This window comes from Danaus plexippus (assembly GCF_018135715.1).
Source record: "Danaus plexippus chromosome 16 unlocalized genomic scaffold, MEX_DaPlex mxdp_31, whole genome shotgun sequence".
In the NCBI taxonomy this organism is placed as follows: Eukaryota; Metazoa; Arthropoda; class Insecta; order Lepidoptera; family Nymphalidae; genus Danaus; species Danaus plexippus.
Genome location: NW_026869852.1, coordinates 879,286 through 904,975, shown reverse-complemented (window position 1 = coordinate 904,975; position 25,690 = coordinate 879,286). Strand labels below are relative to the sequence as shown.

The 25,690-nt window shown below is 27.9% G+C and overlaps 2 protein-coding genes across 2 annotated transcripts; one reads left to right on the top strand and one right to left on the bottom strand.

The window, feature by feature from the left end:
* Positions 1-751: 751 nt before the first annotated feature.
* LOC116772083 (dihydropteridine reductase) lies at positions 752-1,980 on the top strand. Its single transcript, XM_032664119.2, has one exon. It carries the CDS (start codon positions 1,033-1,035, stop codon positions 1,735-1,737), a length of 705 nt encoding a protein of 234 aa, XP_032520010.1. The 5' UTR covers positions 752-1,032; the 3' UTR covers positions 1,738-1,980.
* A 1,899-nt stretch (positions 1,981-3,879) lies between these two features.
* On the bottom strand, positions 3,880-25,048 carry LOC116772069 (actin-binding protein WASF2-like). The gene is made up of 5 exons (XM_032664103.2): positions 24,740-25,048; positions 11,586-11,792; positions 10,120-10,252; positions 7,192-7,338; positions 3,880-4,499 (listed from the first exon to the last, which is right to left on the bottom strand). The coding sequence occupies exons 1-5, from the start codon at positions 24,942-24,944 to the stop codon at positions 4,298-4,300; spliced, it is 894 nt and encodes a 297-aa protein (XP_032519994.1). The 5' UTR covers positions 24,945-25,048; the 3' UTR covers positions 3,880-4,297.
* Between the last annotated feature and the right edge of the window lie 642 nt (positions 25,049-25,690).

Below are 25,690 nucleotides of genomic sequence, written 5' to 3'. Positions count from 1 at the left end.
CATTGTTATTTACATAATTTTATACTTTAGTTTACAAGAAGTTTCAATATCAAACAGTTATAATTGACAAAGACTGATAATGGATATCTTTTTTTCATCCCTGTTTCACCTCTTCACGTTTTTTTTTTTAAATTTAAACTCTACATCAATGTGACAAATATTAGTTATAATTTATAACTTTATCTGTCAGCATGACATTTTTGTCTTCCGTCTCCTGTAAGAATACCACTGTCCTTTTTCTAAGCCCCTTGGACCTAAAGCAAAAATACATTCAAAGTCTCTGAAATTAGAGGCCATAAGCGACGAATACAAGAGGCCATAAGAAATTAAAATTACCCAGCAACTTCAACTTAGATGGAGTTTGTTTTTTTTCGCCATATAACAGAGACGATAAAGCATTACAATAGTGTCAGCATTATGACTTTAAATCATTTTCTTAAGAAAAAATTGACTTAATGTAAACTCGTTTACAAAATAATAATAGTAGTTCTGTAATTACAACAGTTCTGGTTATATTGTATTGTATTAGATAAAATTGTTATTATTTGTCTTCGAAATTAATTTTGTTACGTTTAGACTCAGATATACCATATTAATTGTGATAGGTTCAAATAAATTGTATATAAACATTTATAATTAATAAAAACATATAAGTAAAAACAGGCGTATTAAATTTTTTATATCTATTGTAAGGAATGAAATGTAACTTGAAATCGAAATATTAATTATGTCAATGTCATATTGACAAATCAATGTCAGTTTTGAGGCTTTCACGGAATAATAAGTCGTTTATGTTGAATCAATAATTCATATTGACTTAGAAGAAGTTGAGGAAAAATATTCTAAAACTATAGATATATTTGTATTTCAATTTTCCCACGGGGAATTACATTGTCACTTAAAACAAAATTTACCTTCGTGGTATTGTCGCTATAGGGCCCACAACTTTTTATAAAGTGATTGTCGAGGTTATTGAAACGGCGCCTTTTCTCGTCAGTTGAATTCGTTCCGTGATTCGAATAAGACGTTAAAATGGCAAGTGGACGAATTGTTGTATATGGTGGTCGTGGGGCTTTAGGTTCGGCGTGTGTAAATCATTTTAAAAGCGCCAACTTTTGGGTAGCGAGCGTCGATCTCCAACCTAATGATAAGGCAGATTTAAATATTACTGTACCTGCTGACTTACCGTGGGCTCAACAAGAAGACCACGTTGTTAAAGAATTGGATACAGCACTGCAAGGTCAGAAAGTGAATGCAGTTATTTGTGTTGCCGGCGGCTGGGCCGGGGGCAACGCGGCCAAGGATTTGGTGAAGCAGACGGATCTTATGATGAGGCAGTCTGTTTGGAGTTCCGTTATATCTGCTTCATTAGCATCTAAGTATCTGACACCAGGTGGAGTTCTGGCATTAACAGGTGCAAAGGCTGCATTAGAAGGAACTCCTGGTATGATTGGCTATGGAGTTGCTAAGGCTGCTGTACATCAACTAACAAAATCTTTGGGTGCAAAGGATTCTGGTCTGCCAGAAAATTCTCTAGCTGTAGCTATTCTACCTGTGTCATTGGACACTGAAATGAACAGGAAATGGATGCCAAAAGCAGATTTTAGCTCGTGGACCCCACTATCATATGTCGCTCAGCTCTTTGACAATTGGATTAAGGGAGAGGATCGTCCTCCAAGCGGCAGTCTGGTTGCTCTTGTCACTAAAGATAACAAAACTGATTTGATCGTAGAATAATTCTTGCCAAAATATATATTGATGTGTTAGATCTGACAATATTTATATCAAAATTATATTTACCTAGTAAACAAGCTATTGATATTCCATGTTGAGAGCTTTCAATGTTTTTACTTAATAGAACTAAGATAAGAAGTTAAGGACATTGTCTGTAACACATAGTTTAAGTTTATCATAATAAAATATTCATATTTATATTGTATGTTAAAAGATATTGAAACCAATAAATTATAAGCATTAAAACATGTTTTATTTTACGAATTTTATAATAAATTATTTCTCAAAATATTTCTTTTAAAATTAAACCTAAAAAGTTCCTGAATAAAATTTATTTTAAGTGATAACATTTTAAAATCTGAGAGCAATTATAAAATGTTCTATCTACTTAGAAATGAAAGTGAATTACAAATGAGTTCACTTTCACTTGTAAATATTCAAACTGGTAACAGTAGAATTTCAAGTCGTTGTGACTGAATCTAGTACCTAATATGATGAAACTATTAAAAACGTAGTAACCAGTGAATTTTATTTGTTTATTAGGTATAAATAAATACATTAAAATCAAATAACGTTATTTTCAATATATGTGCTTTAAATAAAAAAAAAATCTTTTTTTTAATCTATCTTACTGAACCCATACACTGTACACCATTTATATACATCATTTTAAGAAATATGTGACACATGAGTTTAAAATTCATTTTTAATGCCTGTGTTTGATTTCATTTCGTGTTATATTTTAAGATTGCGTGTGTAAATCGAGCATGACAAAGTTTAAGTCAATTTCTCTCTCTCTCTTTAATAACAGTTATTTATTAAAATTTTCAGCATTTATTAAATTGTTAAGTCATACCTACGTATCAACTCATGTTTATTACAACGATAACCTTTCACTTCCACGATAAACCTAAAATAGAATAATAATGAAATTCCAACATGATATCTACAGTCAAAGAAACTATATTATGTTTATAATAATTAATAAGTATTGATGATTCCAATTTGCTAGAAAGGTAAGTACCTAGTGAGAGGAGGGCAGCTGCAGGGCGTTTCTTGGACCATTATCTCAACTCTAAAGGGAATCTATTTATTTCGTATTACGCCAAGGATTCTCGAAGCTCATCGAAGCGGGACGATAATTTCAAAAGGAAATAATTAAATTTTACTACTTAGAACTTAATTATTGTTTATATTAAATAAATGTAACAACACTGGAAATTTGAAAATAATAAGATTTTAAATAAAATACTTTTCAGTTATGAAAAATGTTGAATAAAGAATATAGTATTGCACTGGGTTTTGTTTACGTAATTTAAAACAAAAATATTAGTTTTTAATAAAAATAAATATTCTCTTTTTTCTATCTACAAGATTTTCAGTTCCTCTAATATATTTTTAACAGAACCATTACAAGATATGTACTATTTGTGACAGATTTATGACTGGTTGGTTGTTTTAAATATGGTCTTCATCCGTGCAAAGACGGGAACAGAATATTCTGCCAGTGTTGTGTAGAATGGAGGAGATACGAGACATTTATGAATAGCGTTTCGTTCATGTATCAAAATCGTCATCAAGCTCTAGCTAGCTTGTAGGATTATTCTAATGGTACAATAAATTAATGAAACATGACTGGCATAAAATTATACTTTTTATGGTTCATATACTCTGCCATAGGAAGGAGATTACAGGCAAGTAATCATTTATACTCTCGAGAGTAATATTACAAATATGTATGTAATATTACAAATATTGAAGTGTAATACGCTCGGTCTTTTCTTATTTGTTTTTTATTGAATAAGTTTAAGGGTCAATTTCAGGTTGAGGGTATACTAAAAAAATATTAAATTAACTTTAAACAAGTTAAGTATAGTCAAAATAGAATTTTCCAGACTAATCCTATTTATCATTTATTATAGGTGCTTTAAAGTTTAAAGTAAAGCTTGCAATAATAAGCAATCATCAAACATAATTATATCTTTATTATGTTAAAATCAGATAACTGTAGAGTCCAAATATAAATACTAATCAGCATCGACTGAGGTAGTTCAGTACTAAGTCAATTCTTTTTGAATATTATGAGTGAATAAAATTATACATAAGCTTTAAAACTACAGTTGTTACATTAAAATAAAACAAAAATTAATGGCGATCGAATATTTATTGATTCACTGGTTTGTTTCTATTCTATTTTGTGAAATTTCTATAATGTTTTATTTTTCATACAGTTGAACTTATAATGCCCATTACTTAGAACGCTTATCTTTAATCTGTTCGCAATGAGAGCAACATAGTTTATCATACAATATAATCACAACAAATTATGGAAACAAATATTATTTGTCTCGTTTTGATATATTTAAAACTTAAATAGCACTACAATAATTAGTAATCTCGTATCAAATTATCATTATATAACTTAATTTACCTTACAGCTACATACAAATTATTTCTTACAAGTAAATAACAGATAACATTTTCGATAAATTAAACCCAAACAGTATTTATATAAATAATTTAGTATTAAATGTCATATCTGTCAAACATCAAACGTCACTGTCTACCGTCCAACAACAGCTCGGACTGTGTTTTTTAATATGTCGGTGACGAGTTCAGTCGTTCTTATAATTTTGATTCCAATTTGATCGATCAGCGTTATTGCCGTGGAATATGGTAGAGGCAATTCAGATTTTGTCGGTCGTAAAGTGAAACGAGTTGGCATTGATTCAGAACCAGCGTTGGCCCAGGACACTGGTGTGGGTCTGGAAATACATACAATTATTATGAGGTTAGAAATTAATTAAACATTGTAATATATCAAACTGTGTTTGTAGATATCATTTATTTTTGTAAAATTTTTGACGGCTCAGGACACGAGTAGTTTTGAGCCTTATCGTTATTCAGCATAGTGTTGCCATGTATAAAACTCTGTAAAGAACTTTACGTTCATACTAAGGAATTAAATATATATTTTTTATGTGATATCCCCATCTCAGTCTAAGCATCTTAAAACTAAAAGCTTTTCCATGTTAAGATTACAATGAGAGGGCTCTGAGATAAACACACATCTAAGTAGGTCGCTTTTTCTTTTTAGTACCCACTTGAATAAAAAAAAATCCTATTATTATCCGTTAAAATTAGTGAATTATATTTTTTAGAGTACAAAACAAAATATAAATTATTTCCATGCAAGCAAATCCAAAATTAAAATACAGATGAAGTAGACATTTAAAGTGAACAAAAACTCCGTTTAAAAATTTATCTGATTTCCATAGACGAGGTAAACTAAAAAAATATAATATTTAAATAAAAAAATGTTTCATTGCTACTGTGATGCCATTTACATTTTAAACGATAAAAACCACTACAATCTTAAAATATAAAGCTTGTCAATGTAGGAGTTAATTAGTGTACAACTAGTTTATTTACAAAATTTATCTCGTCTCGTTGGCTCTAGCTAGTGACGTAGAATTTTACTACTTAACATATAATATCTTCCTGTTACAGTACCAAAACGCCCACCTGCTGTAATTACTAAGTAAACATCATTTTACATATAAAACATAATTTACGTGATCATTTACATCAATGGAAAATTAACACTAATTATTTACTAAATGGAATCTACAACGTAATTAATTTGCCCCAGTTCCTGATAAATGTATTATGAGATTTAAATATTATAACTTTAAGAGTTATATATATATATATATATATATATAATTATCCTCTTATTATCTCCCCTTTACGTAAATATATATATATACATATATATTACGTATATATATATATATATATATATTTACGTAAACGGTAACTTTTGAACAACTAAACTGGCTCTGAGGGTGTTCATTAAAATATGTAGTTTTAAAATTAGAACGCACATTGTCTTGGAAACCAGAAGCATACATTTAGCACGTTAAGCGATTTAATTATATAATCTCAGTAGTTCGTAACGAATTTTAATAATTGCATTATATTTTTATTAATTTCAAATCTATGGAATTGTCGCGTTTAAGAAATATATTTTTTTTTTTTAATAAGTATAATACATTTATAATCTTTCATATTTTTAAAATTATTATTTGTAGAAGTCCAAAGTAGTTTGATCACTAGCTGGATATACGTACAATAGAAAAAAAACGAAAAAATTACTAGCTACTTTTAGAATTAGCTACTACTACTACTTTTAAAATTACATGTTTTCGGACAAATTACGAAGCGAGTTGAAATTTTGTAAAAAACTGAAATAAAAAATACAGGTTCATTTCAAGGTTTAAAGATCAAGATCGTCGGCGATGGCATGGCAAGTTTAAATATAGAATGACAAAAGTTCATACAGTCATGACCAGACTTGCGTGTCACGGTGTAAGCTCTTATTAGGCGTGTGACTAGTCTCTTAATAAGATATATTATGAGATTTGAATCTTTTAAATAGTACTTACTTCAGTATTATATTAGTACATCAAAGTAATCCGTTTCAGCTCAGATTGTACCAGAGGTTATAAACAATCATGTCAGAGTTACTTTGTTTTTGTTAACGAAAAAAAAAAAACAAAAACAAGAAATGTTTAGATTAAAGAAAAACTATTATTAAGGAAATCATTTGATGGAATAATTCTAGAAATAATATTAAGACTATAAAATATAATTTGAGTACCTGCTTTGGTATATTTGGGAAATCCCATAGAAATATATTAATCTATTTATAAGATTCGTGATTTATCTGTGATTGAAATTCGGCTCAAGTTATATGTTGCTTATGAATAGACACACACACACACACACTTATTTATATTATGTAATTAACTGCGTCACTCCTCGATCATCAAATTTCCAATACAATTTTATTTAAATTAACATAAAAAAGGATCAAGAACATTCTGTTCCGATCTCAGAACCTGATTGTGGAATGTCGTTAAAGGAAAAATATATGAGACGTTTCCAACTCAGATTCTCTCATTTTGAACTCGTATTATTTTATAAGTGTTGGGCCACGGGCCATGGTTGCTACGCTGTGTATAAAAAAAATATTTTATTGGATCCCATCACGACAACTGGCCATTGCATACTCATGTAGAATGTATGACTTTTAATATAAACAAGATAATTTGAATTAATATGCAGAGAGAAAGAACTTAGTTAATATATATATGTTACGGGCTAAGCGATAAATGAGGGCATTATTAATAATGTCTACAGTTCTTAACATAACCTAAACTAACCTAATACTGCAATAATAAAAACTATTGTAATTAAATATTTATATAAAACCATCATTTGACATTATGTGTAATGTCCGGTAAATTTGATTATTTAAATAATTTTTATCGAATTGCTCTCGTGTTTGACTATTTCATACCCGGTCATTATGAAAAATTACCAATTTATCACTTGGTCCACAACATATAATATTATGATAGTAAAAATCCTAAGTGTTGTAATATTTGTTACCTGGGTGGCACCGGTTGTCTCATTGTAGGTGATCTTGTGGTGGTAGGCCTCACTGTGGCGGGCTTAGAGGTGGTAGGCCTCGTAGTAGATGGTCGCATCGGCGTCACAGCGGACGAAGGACTCACCTCCATAACCTCATCAGCAAACCTGGAAAACGAGATTATATTTCATTTTACTTACCATAATAATTTTTGAATAAGATTAATTTTAAAAAATTTGCAACGTTTAAACATTTGTTATGTAATCTTAACCACGAATTTTAAGAAATTAAACAGAGAGAGTTTTTTTTTTAAGTTTACGCATTTATAAGTCTTCTCACGTCATAATATCAAATTATGTATGATTGAAGGACAAAACTAAAAGATGGTAAGTATTCTCAGGGTTGCTATGAAAGAAAATTGTATCTCGATACAACGTGGCTATATGACAATATGTATAATGATGAGATCTAAGATTTTCGCGAGTTTTATTCATTTGAATGAAACGAATATTTTTCGGACAAGATCTCGTCTGCCCGTGATCACGGTTTCTGAAAAGCAGCCGAAACGTCGGGATTATGTAGTTTTTTTTTAATAATAAAAACCGCGTAGTATATCCGAAAAATATTAGTTTTCATTTAAATGTATAATGATGCCGTTAAAATACCGTTATAATTTTTTATATATACATAAAAGCTATGCTCTTGTAACTGAATTTAAACGATATTTTTAAGATATTATACCTTTACGATATTTTTTAATACCGTCTAGAGTTGTCTTATAATAATTTGATTATACGTATGTCTATACGAAATCAAGTTAAATATATTTTTATGACAAAGATTGAATAACACTTTTCGTTTATAACTACAGATTTATTTGTTTATAGAGACGTCTTTATAATATACATCGCTAGGATGTATTCAACAATTATGTTAGTTTTAGTTTATTAATGTTTGATTATGTCGTCATTAACTTTGTCTTTCTCCGACACGCCAACATCGTGGGAGTGTCGCCTTCATTGTGTAGTGAATAGCTACAGTGGCCATAATATATGAGAGTATTTAAAAAAAAGAGTCATTTACAAGTAATTAATATATACCTTATATATATATACCTTATATATATATACCCTATATATATCTTATATTTAATACAGATAAAAAAATATAGGTAAAAAGATAAGTCAAGATCAAGTAGAAATTATATATTGCTTTTTATATTATATTCATACTGACAATTAATTATATCGTAGTTAAATAAAGAATGTTATAATCGAGTTTTTTTACTATTGCAAATATAATTTGAAAATATTTAGACATAACCAGAGGGGTGTTACGTGTATTTTTCTGGAAATATTCTACTGATATAACAGACAATATATATTTAAGATACAAAACATGTGCATCCTACTTGCCATACTGTTAATATAAGAAACCAATGAATTCGTCAATGCATTGTGACACACCTTGAACAATAGTATCTGTTCGTTCGCGGTTCAGATTATAAAATTAGCGAAAAAACCGTCCATGTCCTAACACCAGCTGATTTTCTACAACGGAGTCGTTAGCCTTGATTTTATTAGTTTTTAAATATTGTTTTTTTTATTCTCTCATACTAAATGTCGTAGTAAAAAAATTGACATTATTAAAACGCTTATAATCGATTTTAATAGTCCGATTTATTTAACGACCGATTGAAATTTTATAATAATTATTTTAGATTTAGGTATATGTGTAATGTAATATCATTCAGAGTCTTATATTTAGTACGATTAATGAGACTAAATACTTAAAGATATGTGTCGCGTCTCATAGAATCGTGTTTTAAGGCAAATGTGTTCTATTGATAGTTCCTCGCACGTTATATACGCGGTTTTGAATCACAGTTACGTAAGTAACAACTCGTCTATTACACTACGGTTCTGATACATCCATTTTAATAAAAAAATTATTAATTTCTATGTAACTTTTACGTTTCATGCTTATTATAATAGTAATGAAGATTTTCACGAATATTAATTTAAGTGAAACTAGTATTTTCGGATGTGCATATTGCGCGTTTTTTTTGTTATTTTAGCGGCAATCATTCTCGTCTCGTCTGCCCGTGATCACGCTTGCTGCATAGTAACCGGAACGTCGGGAGTATGTAGTTTAAAATAATAAAAAAACCCGTAGTAGGTACATTCGTTAGGTAGGTAGATAGGTTAGCCTTTAGGTAGGTAGGTTAGGTAGATTAGGTAGGTAGGTACGTACGTATCGTTGATGATTTTGTTTCCTACATATAAATATATATAAATATAGCTATAGTGTAAAATGTAAATGCTAATTTGGCTGAAAGGCCGTATTAATTAATTACATATTAGTAAAAGTATTATAGAAGGACGTCTTAAGAAATTAGCTGCTAACGAGAGGTCGACTGAGCACTCCATTCATTAGGTCAAACTAACACGAAAATATAATAAAAATTCAATTTTTAAACCATTAATTAATATCGGGGACTCGTGAAGGGAAGCTGAGGTGAAGGTGCTGTAGTCGTAAAATTATATTTTATTAAATAAAAATGTCAATAAAATGTTAAATAAAATTTCATAAAAAAATGCTTCAGTAGAGATGGCTTATATTTCCTTTAATAATCTTAACCCATATTTGAACCGTCACTTCCATACGCGGCGTCTCCGGTTCTTCATTCGATAACTAATACGAAGATTCAATAACGAAAAATATATACGAATGAAAATGTATTTAATTCCATTGTATTTAAAACATTGTATTGTTAAAATTTCTGTTGACGGACCGAGAAATGTAAGTATGAAATTTTAATAATTTGATTTCTCTTCGGTTTAGACTGTTTTTAGGTTATAATTAAATAATGAGAGACTAAGAGACTGAGAATTTATTTATAAATATATTACTGAGGGTTTAATTTATTAACAGCGTATATGAAATACCTGTTCAGCAGCAACGGCCGGGGCGGGGTTGGTGCTGTGGTCGCTGGCTGTGGTGAGCTTGTTTGCGGTGGTAGCGGTGGCAGAGGTGGTAGAGGTGGTAGAGATGGCAGAGACGGCAGAGATGGTTCGTTACCTGTGTATTATTTTCTTTCGTTACCATCAAATTCGGTGCTGATAGAAATTAATTATACGAATAGGTAAAATTAATAATCATGACTGTAACATTAAAATAATTTTGGAATAATGATTGAATTAAAATAAAATTAATTGAGCTTGCTACATATGTCAATATTTTGTTTTGGATTTTTTTATTGATAAATTATATTATTTAATGAGCACATTGAATTGAGTGTTTTTTCGTTATTTAACCGTTACATTTTAATTTTAAGGACGTCTTGTATAAACAGTTGCAAATAATAGGAGATTCAAATAGAAACAAGGACACTAACAAACGCTTCCATCATTAATGTAGTGACTATGGAATTTATTATATATTTTTACGTATACATAAAGATATTTATATAATAAACCACTTTGTTTTCCTGTTTAATATATGTGCTGGAATGATTCTAACAGTGTGTTCCTAACTACTGATTCAATTTATTTGCTCTTAGTTATTTTGTTTTAAATATAACGTTGGTGTTGCCACAATTAAAATTAATAGTATACTTCCGACACAAAATTGATTGACTCATTAACGTGAATAGTTAAAAAATATTGTTATTGTTTTTATATATCTTGCAATTAAATTATAATTTTATTTCATATACGATTTAATTATTTATTATAATTATATTCTAAATAATATATATATATATATTACAGTGTACATAGTTGTTCGGTTTTATATATATACAAATCTATTATTGTTTTTGTGAACAAAGGTACTCTAGTTTTTTTCTATTTTCAATTTAATTTTCCTGTAACAGGAAAACGGTCAGACGATCTGTCAACGTGACTTTTTGCCATTAATATTATATTAGAGATATAAAAATATATATATTCTATAAAAAAATATTACGTTAAGATGTGAATAAAATATACATCTGAATTTTGAGCTGATGACGAAACCAGGGAATTAAAAAGCGATAAACAAAATAATTAATTTTAAAAATAACAAAGCAACTGCCAAACTGGTTATTAAACGATATTTGAATGCCGAATAACATTTTACTTTTTGTTAGCAATTCGTTGAATGACACAAAATTGCGTAAATTGCATTCAGGTAAAGCGTTTACCATTTGTTAGGTGTACCATGTAGATATACATGTTGACATTGAAAATGTTATAATTCTATTTTATTATATGGAATCTTTTTTTCAACGATAACTTCCGGAAGTTTAAAAAGTATTAATAATCAAGAGCAAACCTTTCATCTTCCTAGTTCGTTATGAATTCTCGAGTCAATTCCGATACGACCTTAAAAGGAAGCTTAATCATATAAATCATATTTCCTTCTATCTTACCCTCTCCGGAAATCGAATTGAATTGCTCGTTAGCTAGGAACACCTCGAAGTATCTAGTGAAGTCGCCAGTCGGGTCCCACTTGGACTGCAGTTTTGCCCATTCGTCAGGATATTCGATTTTCAAACGTTTAATAATTTTAACAGCGATTTTTTTCTGTCTCTCCGTACACCGAACGCATTTCGTCCTTAATGCTTCAGGCAAAAGTCCTGTAAAAAAATAGGTCTTATATTTATTTTTATTACAAAAAATATATATCTCGTAATATGTAATGATTTTCATTAGTTTTAGTGTCGAAAAGCTTCAAATTTATTACGATTGTATTAAATTATTGCTTTGCTTAATGTGAGGCAATAAAAATTTATGTTCCTAAATGTTCCTTTGCTATATTTAGATTCACAGTTAAATTCTTAAACATATATTTTGATGCAACACTTAAATTACATCCAGCCCGTATTTTGCCTAATTCTTAATTAGGTAATAAAGTTATTATTACTAATGGACATAAAAAATAACAATTAATTTGTTTTGAACTGATTTTTGTATATCCTTTTTTAATTGCATATGCATAATGTACATTTATTTCTTAAATTAAGTTCATTTTTTTTTATTCACCAGGTTAGTTAGGTAAGTCATGAAAAATTTTGTTTTTTGCCTTCCATTTTTCTACGAATGATCTTCCGAAATATACATTTGAACATGTTTTTTATTCAACACTGTATAATCGTTTTAACAGACAAACTGTCGGTCATAACGTAAGATTGTATAACGTTTACAGCGTTTATTAAATAATCTTAAATGATGTGAACGTACAAACCAGTTTAGGCGGTTCTAGAAAGTAAATTACTTTTTTCAAATGATCAAGCAGTATTAAATTTGTAGTAAAAATTAAGGTTGTCTTTCATTTCATATAAGTAAATACTGTATATTTTATTTGTAATAAAACTACATGGTACAAATAAAAATGCAATTTTCATTATTTATTCCTGTAAGTAAAAATGAGTAAAAAAGATCATTCGATTTTCAAAATATGAAGGTAGTAAGCTTAAAATTACTTAACCTTGAGGTAGCTCTAGTTTTCAAAACAAAACAAATCTATATTTCTTAAATCTGGTCTGTCGAAGTCTGTTCCTATGTAATTTTAATGTTAGTAATTATGTATATTCAGGTATTTATTTTGTATCTAAACGAATATTTCATCTCAGATATATTTTATAAATAATATAAGTAACATATACTCTACTGCTTTTTAACCGACTTCAAAATGGAGGAGGTTTCTTATTCGACCGTATATATGCCTTTTTGAAGTCAATATTGTTGCCATTGCGATAATATAAAAACAATGTGATTGTTATTTGTAGGAACTAAATAATACTATATAAATATATTGTTCTGTAAATCATGTAATTGCTTTGACGTGACGTTAATAGACGTTTGATAAAAATTTTTGTTTAGATTTTTAAGTACTTTATTTACATTGAAATTCAACAGGTACATATATAAATGTGACTAGAATTTTAAATAGCTTGTTATCAAACTAATGCTTAATAGAATATTGACCTTTGCAGAGGCTTGTTTTGATACACAGTTTCTTATAGAAATCTTAAGCTCTTGTATACTGTATATTAATTAAATACAAATTAAAATAATATAAATTGAATTAAGGAAATTTAAAAAGCGAATGTGTTTTTGTTTATTTTTTTTTTATCATTTTTTTTTTCGCGGCTCACACACGTCGTTTCCCGTAGTTATTTAATCTATGCAAATATCGATAAGAGATGAGTGATATATCTGTTCTATGAAATGCATCGAGTTGACTCACATTGTGTCGGTTTTATTCTGATCAATTCTTAGTAATTAAACTCACTTGCATACAAATGTTTGTTTACGTTGTACTTCCTCGTTACGTGTTATAAAGTGTCAAATGAAATTAATTTTTTAAATATAAAGTTTGAGGTCATGATTTGAAACCATAAAATAAGTCAGTCAGTCAGAGATAATTAATTGTAATTATCTCTTATCTTTGCTATTATATATTGGCCTTACTAAACTCTGAATGAATGGTGAAGGCGAATGGAAAAAACTAATGAATGATTTGTGTCTTGCAGAATATTGATTGTCTATACCAATTATTAACAATTGTATGGACCTTGTACCATAGACAAACTATGGAGGTACGATACGTTCTTACTATTGGGAACATACGGATTATTCAAATGCTATTAACTTTTTTCTTAATAATACTTTATTTCATAAACAAGTTTTCGACGTTGGCTTAGTCAACCTGTTTATACTGATTGTACGCGAGATAAGGTAACGCTAAAAATCTTAATTGACCAAAATCCAGAAACGTCTGTGAATTTAAATTCCAACAAACAAACAAAAGCCAGATGAAAAGATGTCTATTGTTTCGGGTTTCATTAAACAGCTATTTCACCTCCGCCTTAATTAAGAGTTTTATATAAAATTATTATTACAAATATGTTATAGAAAATAAACACTGATTTTTTAAATTATTTTTGACGGATGAAAGTAAAAGTTTTGTTAAATCGAACAATAATATGCGGTATTCTTGATATTCGACCTTGTTATATAACGGCCGGCATCACTCAATATGTTGTTTGTGATTGTGTTATTGTATAATATTATAAAACGAGTAAGTTTTTGACGGAAAATTCCGTATTGATATTTAAATCTTTTATAAAAAAAATATAATTACGCCAATTAAGACGATTTTTGAGAAGTAATATAGTTCCTTTTTTTATGTCATGCACTAACCGGTTACACATAACATTAAAAAGAAATAATAATATTATCTAAACATCTACTCAATCAGTTATGTTAAATTTATCATAAAAATTTTATATCAAGTATTGCCAAAACTCAACCGAATAGATATTTTTTAATTAATGACTTATAACTTAGTGTTTCAATGTTCCCCATACCCAATGTCCATGTATTTTACTTCAGTTAATTATTGATTATAGAGAGCTTTCTTCTATATTTCAATTATTATAAATGTCGTCGGTATGATATCGTATATTTTCGTCAATTTTAAATATATCTTTACTTTTCATTGGCCATATTTATTACATTAAAACACAAAGACGTATTTTATATTCGAAGCATACATTTTCAGACCTTCCGATACCAGATCATTCAAATAGTACCACCTCTGTATTGGAATACTATAAGTATTTTTGTACAACGACAAAAGTTTCAGACTATATAAGTTAATCTGAGATATTTATTATCAGGATATATATTAATATTTAATAAGTTTCATTTACATTTACGAAGTTTTCCTTGAGAAATAAATATTATAAAAAAATTCACAACTCATATTAAATTCATTAAATTTAATTTATAAAATTAATTTAAATGAAACAATTCCGAAAGGAAACAATTTAGATATGAATATGTAAAATGAAGTTCATGACATTTTTGCTGTGCGAGTAATGAAATAGCTTTCCGGAAAATTTATTTTGGTTTAATATAATTTAATTCTTATTTCTTATTAAAATGAAATTAATTACTTTGCTTTTCGTACCGTTAATGTTAATTTTTTATAAAAAAAATATATACTTTCTCACATGAGTGCGACTTAAAGTAAACGGATATCCTTATCGAAGGGGTAAATTTTTTTGTACCTATTAAAACCACACTAAATCCGTAATCGTATAAATAAATTATATTAGAAAAACATTTTAAAATAACAATATTTTCTGAAGTTTAAATATTTATTTATAATAGGACATTAAGACATTCTTTGAAAAATTTACCCGTCTCTTCTAGTTTTCTCGGGTCGATGTTTCGAAGTAGTTACCTTGAATGATTGATCTGATTGAGCTGATCTTATGATAAGATATCATAAGATCAGCTCTAAAATGTAAAGATATTCATTAACTGTGGACACTCTTAGAATCACATAATAAGTTCTCATTATAGACTACAGTAACTATTATAATGTTATAAAGTATGTAATATTTATCTTCAATAAACATAAATCTTGTCTCTGCATTAGAGCTCACAATCTTAAAAACGTTAGGTTTGGTTTTTTTATTCAGGGAATTATTTCATTTTTAAAACGTTGATTAATTAAAAAAAAGCATTAAATTTGTTGGTACATTCGACTTAAGTAATTAATACTAAAAAATGTGTTGGGTTTTATCAAATGACGATGTTAGTGTAGCTTTTTGTCGGATTAAAGGTAAAATCTATAATTAAAAAAAATATTATGGTCATTGAAATATCCTTTTAAATATTAATCTAATAATCTTATAATTTTTTTAGTTATCGGGTAATTATAAAAAATAAATTGGAGAACTATTCGCTTCAAAGTTAATATGCATACCTATTGTTAAATTTTGACACGAGGTACTAAACTGAGACCATTTCATTCCGCCATATAAAGATTCCCTAAAGAGACAAGAACTTGTCACGTTTCCCCCTCCCTACAGCCAGCGCTGTAATGTAACGCGATAGACGGACGAAAATGAAGCGACGTAATAAAATTTTTCCTTTAATAACTGTTGTATATATATCTAAATAATAACAGCTAGTACCATTCACACCATTACCAACGATAAGTTTAAGTACCGGTAATTCAGAACGGAAAAGGTTAACTGGTTCCACTATAACACGGCTATTATTTCACATATTATATATGTGCATGAATAATTTGAATCTTATTATATACAATTACTTGTTTAGAAACATCCGACATTATACTTTGACAATGTACACATTGTAATAAATGTTTTATTGATTGACATCAAGGGTGGCTGTGTACTAAGGATAATGAGCTAACATATTTATTAAAAAAAAATGTGTATCTGTCATTCTGACTGTCATCTGTATGTAAAAATCGTACAGGAACTAAAAGGTAAAAAGATTTTATATAAATGCAAGATTTCTGGGGTGCATGGTGCTGTTAAATAAAAACTTTAAGAAATAAAGCTTTAAACAAGAAATTAAAATTTAATGAACTAATTAAAAAATGTACGTATACGTGGTAATAAGGTGTAAAAGGTATACATATCACATGTATATAAATACACGGTGTTTGAGATGAAATTATGTTCTTAATCACAATGATTTAAGTTTTTCTGCAAACTTAAGAACATTATGATGAGTATTATATGAGTTTTTATATTCAAAATATAAAATACGAGTTCATTGCACTATGACCGTAACACACAGTGGCCTCGTCTTAAAGGTAATGCTAATAGGTAACAGCAAAACTTACTTCTACACAGGAAAATAACAGTTCTTAAACAGTTATGGTTCATATGACTTATTCTATTATAATGTATTCATTGAAACACATATTTTTTTTTATACATACTTAACAATAGTAAAACTAGAATAGAATTTTATGTAAAACAAATATATGTTAAAATTGTACAGTTACTTATACAGTAACTATATTTAGACAGCGCATGACCCACACATCCTTATATGTTGCGGAAAACTTATATAGAAAGATATACCTTTTGTAATATATGTTTTTATTATTTACAATTATTCCACGATAAAACTTTATATAAAGATTGCATGTTGGGAGTTCAAAAAAATATATAAATTGTACAATAAATTAAGATAAAATATTCGCCATTTTCTACATCTATTTGGAACTAAGTTTCTAAGCACTATCTAATAACAACAACAAAATGACATATTTCCGGCCAGTGACTAAGACCTTAAGGATGACGAAGAGGTTCCAACTACGCAGGTTTTATGTAACCATCATTATTCCTAAGCATGAATAATTGATATATATAAATGTTTATGGGTTCAACAAATAACATACATAATTGTAACAGGCAGCGCCATTGTTAAGATGCCATTTCTTTGCGATCATAGAAATTATTTATTATATAAAGAGAGAGGAATATAAATTAAAGGTCTTTTATATAGAAAATATGTCAAATATAAGTAACTAATTTGATTGAATTTTATATTAACTCTAAAATAGAGTATTTACAACACATGTAACACACAGGTATATCTATGTCACTCTTTTCGCGGTTAACAAGTATTTGAGTTAAAATATTTCCGTCTAAAAGCCTCCCAAATTGGACTTTTTTTGGTTTGACCTTATTATAATTAAATTATTTTCATTTTTTTTTGATTTTTTTCTGAGCCTAAAATTTTCCGAGTAGACAAATGTGAATAACTTATAACAAACTCGGCATTTTTGTTTTATATTGTATTAAAATATGTATTTTGAATACTTTTTGAAACGTAACATAATACCACTGCAGGTAAAGTTATAAAAGTTATATTAAACAAACAGTAAAGACTTATATAATCAAATAAATTTTCATATATCCAAGAGACTATTTTATTTTTATTTTATTTCAGTGATGTCTTTTACATACAAAGTCTTAAGAAAAACCAAGCTTTGAATACCACAGGTTTTTACAACTACATATTATTATCTGTAGTTCCCTATTGGGTATCAATCTGAAATTATTTCAATTAATTCCGTAATAAAGTCACGAGATTATACAAAAGTATCGACCTTTATTTGTTTGAAACATTTGTATGCTAATTTTATTTACATTGCAGCAACATTCCACACAAGAAAGTGAAATGCTCGTTTATTTCCGCAATGTATTGTTTACGATGGCAAGGGACCGCTAGCTGACACTGTTCGCAAGGTCGCGTATCGGTATTCGATTCACGTTTATTGCCGTATACTGAGAACTTTCTTAGCAATTTTTTTTATAAAGGAAGTGTTATATTATGTGAACATTATTCGGTCTTTTATTACCAATAAAAGCTGAATATACAATCGAATTCGCGGAAGGTAGCTAATTGGTATAAAATATATAAACTCCTATATGATACTTTTAAGTACAATAGAAGATATTTACAATAATTTGGCTGATTCTATTCTTTATGGGAGGGTCGGTGTACCTTCAACCTATATATTTGTTTTGCTTAGATGATATATAGTTAAAACTTCGCTCATAGCTAAGAGAAGCATTTGTATGTACGTGTTCGCTAAAGATAAAAAGTATCAACTTATTGTAAATGACTATTTTTCCTAAATATATTTCATTTCACGAATTCTATATTATTCGCAAGAAAAAAAAAATATAATACGCCGTAAGATCGAACATACGCCATAACAGATCTACAAAGTATATTTTTTTAATTGATATTTAAGTCACATAAACAACATGTTTTAAACATCTGAGATAAATAAATAACATAGAATGTCTTTGATACTGACTTTAATAACGAGGAATAACGTAATATTTTGTGATAATATTTTATTTTTGTATTATTTCTTCATTTTTTTTCCAGCCACACATTTTATAATCTATTGACCATTAATATGTTTTATTTTCCTGTAAAATTCTCATTTATTAATTAATTTCTGTTCAACAACTTAAATACCTATATTAACGAGTGTTATATACACCTTATGTTTATGCTAGCTATTGTTAGCGACAATATAAGGGATAATTATGTGATTAGTTTTTTTCATAGACATGTACGTAATGAGCTGTCTGAGGAAAACTTGTTTATAAATTTTTTGTAGCATAATCTGTAGCATTTCTATGTTCATAGATATAAGATTTTATGGCAAAAAGGTTCAAACGTAAAATTTTTTTTTTTGTCTTTTTTACAAAATTTTGTATTATAAGGCGTACTGACTGATAAGTTTGTTATGTGTGATACTAATTTTGATATAAGAATCGTTGTTATGCTAATGAATGATGTTAAATAAATTTGTTTTGTTTGTATTGATAGTTTTTTTTTTAATTAAATTTTTCTCAACACAAACCAACTAAAAAATATTCTTTCGTTTAACATTGCTGGTAACAGATCAATTAAGATAGTTTTAAGATTACGTTGCTATAATTGCTTAAAATACTTATTATGTAATATAGTGATTTTCACATAACAAATTTGTTTTGACTGATATTTTTTCTTTTAATGATTGTCTTCCAAAGCAAATATCTCTCCTAGTCTAGTTTTTAGATGTTTTTTTTTTCTATAAATACAAATTATAAAATATATAAAGCCGTACTAAATCTTATTAAGCATTCACATCAGTGCAATATTTGTTCAGTTTGATTGCTATTATTTTTGATACGTAAAGTGTTATAAAAATCATATCTCCTACTTACATAAATTCCCGATTTCGCAGCAAACAAGAAACGATACAAGTGGACCGGAACCTAGTATGCTATTAGGTTGTTGGTAAGAATTAATTGTTTAATAATTTTAATATATAGTATAAGGAAACCATCAAAGAAGAAAAAGGCAAAGAAAAAGAAAAGGGAGAATTAATGAGAAGGGGAATGGGAAAAAACACACTAGGCTTTTATTATTTTTTATAAACAATTGTATTGATGAGAAAATTAGGATTAAATATTAAATTTATATTATTCTTAACAAGACTATCGTGGAGTTGATGTCTATTGTTGGTGATTGTTAATGTATAGCGTCTGTTTCTTAGTGAAGTAGCCACTGATTGGACAACAGGGTAAAGAAAATATTTATCCCGTCGCCGAAATAAAGTCAAAGATAATAAAGTTAGCCACAGTTGCTGTTTATATGACTGAATATTTATTATTATCTCGATAAAATTAATGCTCGAATATGGTAACCTATCGTCGGCTTGTTTTGTGAGAACTTAAAGTATAGAAGTAGAGACTTAAAGTATAGAAGTAGTAAGTATAGGAGTAGAGACAACATAATTTTTTTCATACACCGTCATACTGCTCTCAGTGGACGGTAGCTGATCTTCGACCAAATGCTCTGTCCAGAGCATTTGGACAACTAGTTCACTGCTTCCATAACTTTATTTGACGAAATTTTATTTTTAAAAATAATATAATTCAAAAATTATTAAGAAAATAAATAGGTATATGAAATTAATTATTTAAGAGTAACAATATATTAAGATTCCTGTACTGATGGACAGGAGAATATATAAATAATACATATATATGAATAGTCAGGTAAGTATTTATAAATGGGAATTAAAAAAATATAAATATGTGTGTGTGTGTGAAGGTTTTATTGATAAGTTTATGAGGCTGCGTGAATAATTAATTAGCTGTAACTGTTTATGATAGAAAGCAATTAGATTGGATTCACACTTACGTGCCGAAAACAATTCGTAGTTAATGTTTAATGTATCAACACAAAAAGACTTTCTCATGATTAAACAATACGTGTTTGTACAGATAAGGAGTAAAAAAAACCGACAGAATTAAGTGTGTGAATCGGTACATAATATATTTCTGTATATTAACTTAGCACTCACATCTAAATACATAGATATGAGTGCAAAGCTTTTAGATACACATAAAGTGAGTGTATTTTTTCTATAAGATATATATAATAAACAATAAGAACCTTATATTGTTTTGAATATTCGATTTCTAAAATCAGTTTTTTAAAACTACTACATTACAAATGTCGCAGATTATCGATTAAAGTAGACTTTGTCGTTGATTATGAATATATTTTTAAATCTCAATATATATATGTCAAAATTTAAATTTAACTGAAACATTTGGATCTAAGGACGAAAATTAAGTATATTTTTTAAGTGTACTCTACACTACCGTTATCAAAGATCGTGATCGACATTCCAGTGTAAAGCGAGCTTAATCAGTTGTGAATCATTCTCACATATTGATGTCATATAACTGTATGGATGTACGTTGATATTTATTTAATAATTTACAGTGTGTATATAATACTCTTTATAATATTTGTGCATAGTAAGTAGTGAATGTCATATAATAAATTACTTAGAGTATCTTCATATATACATACAATATTTTTTTAAATATTTCATATAAATAAAGAAACTATTCTAAAGACATACATACAACGTTATATGTACATAAATTATAAGCTCTAATAAAACCGTAGCATACTTAATGACATTCGAGTGAAGCCGCAGACAAAGTTTTTACAAATTATTATTATGATACTATTTATTATTTTCCTAAGAAGGCATAGATAATTTTGAAATATTTATAAAGATATTGATTAATTTTGAATTTAAAACCACGCACAGTTTTATAAGTAAAATTTAACTTGCGCTAATCTCTAAGTGAGAGAATGATTCATTCACTATTATAAAAAAAAACGTAACATAATAAACTCAAATATAAAATGTAATTTTAACAGTACGCCTTTATAGGTAATATATAAATATGTTAAAACATTTTTTACCATTGAGGTCCGTTTCCCAAAAAACAACCGCTTTCATATTAAACAAATGTACATAATTTAGTATATCAGAGCTGACCTCAACAATAATCGTTACAGTAAATTTCGATAATAACGACCGCGTTCAAACAAATTAGACCTATTCAAATGTGACATTGAAGTATCTTGAAAGCGCTCATCAATATTTACAAGCAAAGCCAAACTAAATTATCATTAGCATTAGTAAATTATATATATATATATATATACATATGTATTTTTTTATAATGAGTGAAAGTTTAACATGTGTTATACATTTTACAACAAAATATGTAATAGAATATTTATATCATAATCAGATAAAAATACATATAATTGCGTGATAACGTTGGAAAGTAGTAATAAAAATTATTTATTTAAATTTGTAGAAAGCTATGCTAATTCTTTTGTTTTCACATCATCCGTGATAATCTTTTATAAAAAAGAAATTGTTCAAAACAAAAGAAATGTAACATGAGCGAGAGAAAATAAATAAAAAATATAGGTATTTTTTTTTCAATCATACGTTTCATTGTTTGTGAAATGGGGAGATTTGGGCGAAACTTTGTATGTTAAATTTAGCGAGAATTATGCTATATATTCTATGTAAAAATTATTATTAAAATGCCTTTATTTTAAATTATCGTTCTCTTATTGTTTAGTATTAACCTATTATAGAAGCTCAAATAAATGCATTTAACATTTTTTCATTCACAGATCTTGTCGCATAGTATTAACTATTGAGGTAAGTTATCGAATGAGAAACGGGAAACGCTTCGTATGTAGTGTGACAATGGAGACATGTATTAAGCGTACTGGTCATTTTAATATACTAGCATGTGTTTCATCATTTCTTCTGATAAAATGCGCCACATATAATTCTTAAATCAGGTAATATACATTAGTAGGTAGGACTGGTTTCCGAGCGTCGCGTCGTTCCGTAAATGGTATTTTTATTTTAGTCCCGTCTACTTACAACAATTTGTCTCACACTACAAACTGAGCATTTCTTGTTTTTCATTCATTAATCTTCGCAAATAGTATTGACATAGTCACTGACGACGACCGTACGAATTTCTGGTAAGCGTGTTAATAACTTTTTTTTATTTTCTGTGCTATCTACAGTTTATATCATGACAAAAATGAACATTCAGGAATATCTGATTGAAACAAATGAAATGTATATGTAAATATATCACTTTAAATACTTCTACCTATCCCAAGACTCCAATGCGGCCTTGGACTGACAGACAGAATTTTTTTTTAAGCAGTTTATTTATGGTCTGATATCATAACAATTACGTTAGCGCTTGACGGAATACAATCGTCTGTGATTCCCATAGAGACACATTTTCATTTTGTGAATATACTTGATACGAACATTCAAAGAAATAATATAGTCTCGGACGTTTATTATTGCTAATATATTATTGATATGAATTTTTGTTTCGTTGTTTTGAATTAGACTGAACACATCGTGGAATGCAAAAACAAGAAGAATTTTTTTTTCGATATTATTCGTTGAGAATAAACGATTTTTAATTCATTTTCATTTTTCTATAATAAAATATATGACGACTACAATCTTTATTGAGATACCGTCTACTAAGACAGTTGACAAATCGAATAAAATATATATATTTATATATTTTTGTTAATGATCAACATAATTTATGGCATCTCATTTGAGGAAAGCCTTTTTAGGATTTTACTTTTTGGACGAATAAAAATAACTTCACCTTCATAATTTTTATATTTTTTTTTTTTTGGTGTATCCACAGATATTGTACGTGACGAAATATCGCTGCATCTGTTTGTGTGACAAAAATTTTTGGAATAAATTAAGCTGTTTTCATACATATTAATTTTAACTAGATATTTTTATTGTTCCTTAAAAATCTGTTTAGTATCAGTCATAAATACATAGAGATTTAATTTAATTTAATTTGTGTGTTAATTTAATTTTTTTAATCATCACTTTGACTCATTATTTTCAATTAAAATATGAATTGAAAATTCTAATGCTACTATATATGACATATTTAGATTTTTTAGATCACTGGTCAATTATGTTTTTTTTTTATAACTATGACAGCGTAATTGGAAACACAGTTAAATAATATTACGTAGTAATTAGTATTAATGTCATAATACATTAAGGGTAATTAATAAACATGATTTGAAACATTCAAACGAAATTTATTTCATTAAATCATAATAAATAATTTAAGAGAAAATCATTTCAAAATATGAAATGTAAATATAACATTAACTTAAAGTTTACATAAACGAAAGTTGTATTTATATGTTAAAGACATATTAATGTGCTAAACAAACTGAATTAACATTAAAAAACATTTGAAAGTTGTTGAAATATTACATTACTAATTAAATCATGAATATTCTTCCTATATAGATTTGATTTCTTATTCAGATATAAAAAAAATATGATCTTTATTATTTTTTTAATATGTATCACAAATTAAATCATATACGTATCCAAGGTTGCCCAGTATAAATTGCCGCGAAGCTAACGAGTAGAGTGACCGCAAAATGAGTTTATTAGATAAGTCGATAACCCTATAGTATATTAAGTTATATAAATATATAGATATTATATTAATATAGATAAAAAAAATTATACTTCATTTTTCCATGTTGGTAACATTGTAAGAATTTTAAATCGATTTCCAATTTTATCGCTTTCACACCTTGTCATATAATATCTAAATATGCATAAAATAAAATCTATACACACTCAAAATTAAAATATTCAAATATGATTGTGTCAGTAATAATTTACATGTCCATATTCTTGAATTTTAGCTTAAATAACAGTAAAAATATTAGTTTTATTAGAAAGTTTAAAATATATTGTTTTCTAAAATGCAGTTCTTTTTTTAAATTATATATTAAAGTTACTCACTTTTCAGAGCCTTCCCCTCGGGTGAGCATCTCTGGCCATTCACCAGACATTCAACATAGTTCTTTACCAGACGTTTGCTATTAAACAAACCATCCACATCTAAATAATCATATCTCGAATCGTATTTCGGCATGTTCCTCATAGCTTCAATATCCTGACCGACAACACACGCACAGACGCAAAGGCATAGCACAATCAACTGCATTTTTATTTATTAAACAAATATTTATTTGTATACAAATGTCACATTTCCCGCGCTTACAAACAAAGCGTGCGCGCGCCCCGAGCGACTGTATCGTTGTATTTGAAATTATTCGTACGCATCGATGTAGAAAGGAGATAAGTCCTGAAATTATACGAATCCATCTCAAGGGCAGAACTAGGACGAATTACTGTGTATTACACACATATACAATATAAATATCTATAATTATTATACATATTTATATTAATGTATTAAAATTTAATAATTATGTTTTTAAACTCCCAGCCATTTCCCGGCTGTAACAGTCTAATAACAGTGTTTAAAATGTTTCATACATAAAAAAAATGTTGTCACCTTTGTTTTGAAATATACACGTAAGGTAGCTTTGTAAGTTAATATTTAATAAATTATTTAGATTTTAAAAAAGTTTCATAATATTCAATAACTGTTGAAAATGAGTTTCAATTAATTATGTAAAATAAATTGTTGTAATTATTATTTCACAGAAAGCTCAAAATTATTAGTACATAATAGTGAACCGGTTTATTAAAATAATAAGAAAAAATATGCATGAAATATTTATCGTAGTAAATATCTAAGATATTTATTAACATACAAAAAAATCTATATAAAAAATCAATTACACATAGAGTTCTCTGTACATGATATACAGAGGGCGTCATAGTAATTATATATGTATATAGGAAGACCATTGTGTATGGTCAGCGGTACGGAACTGTTGGAAG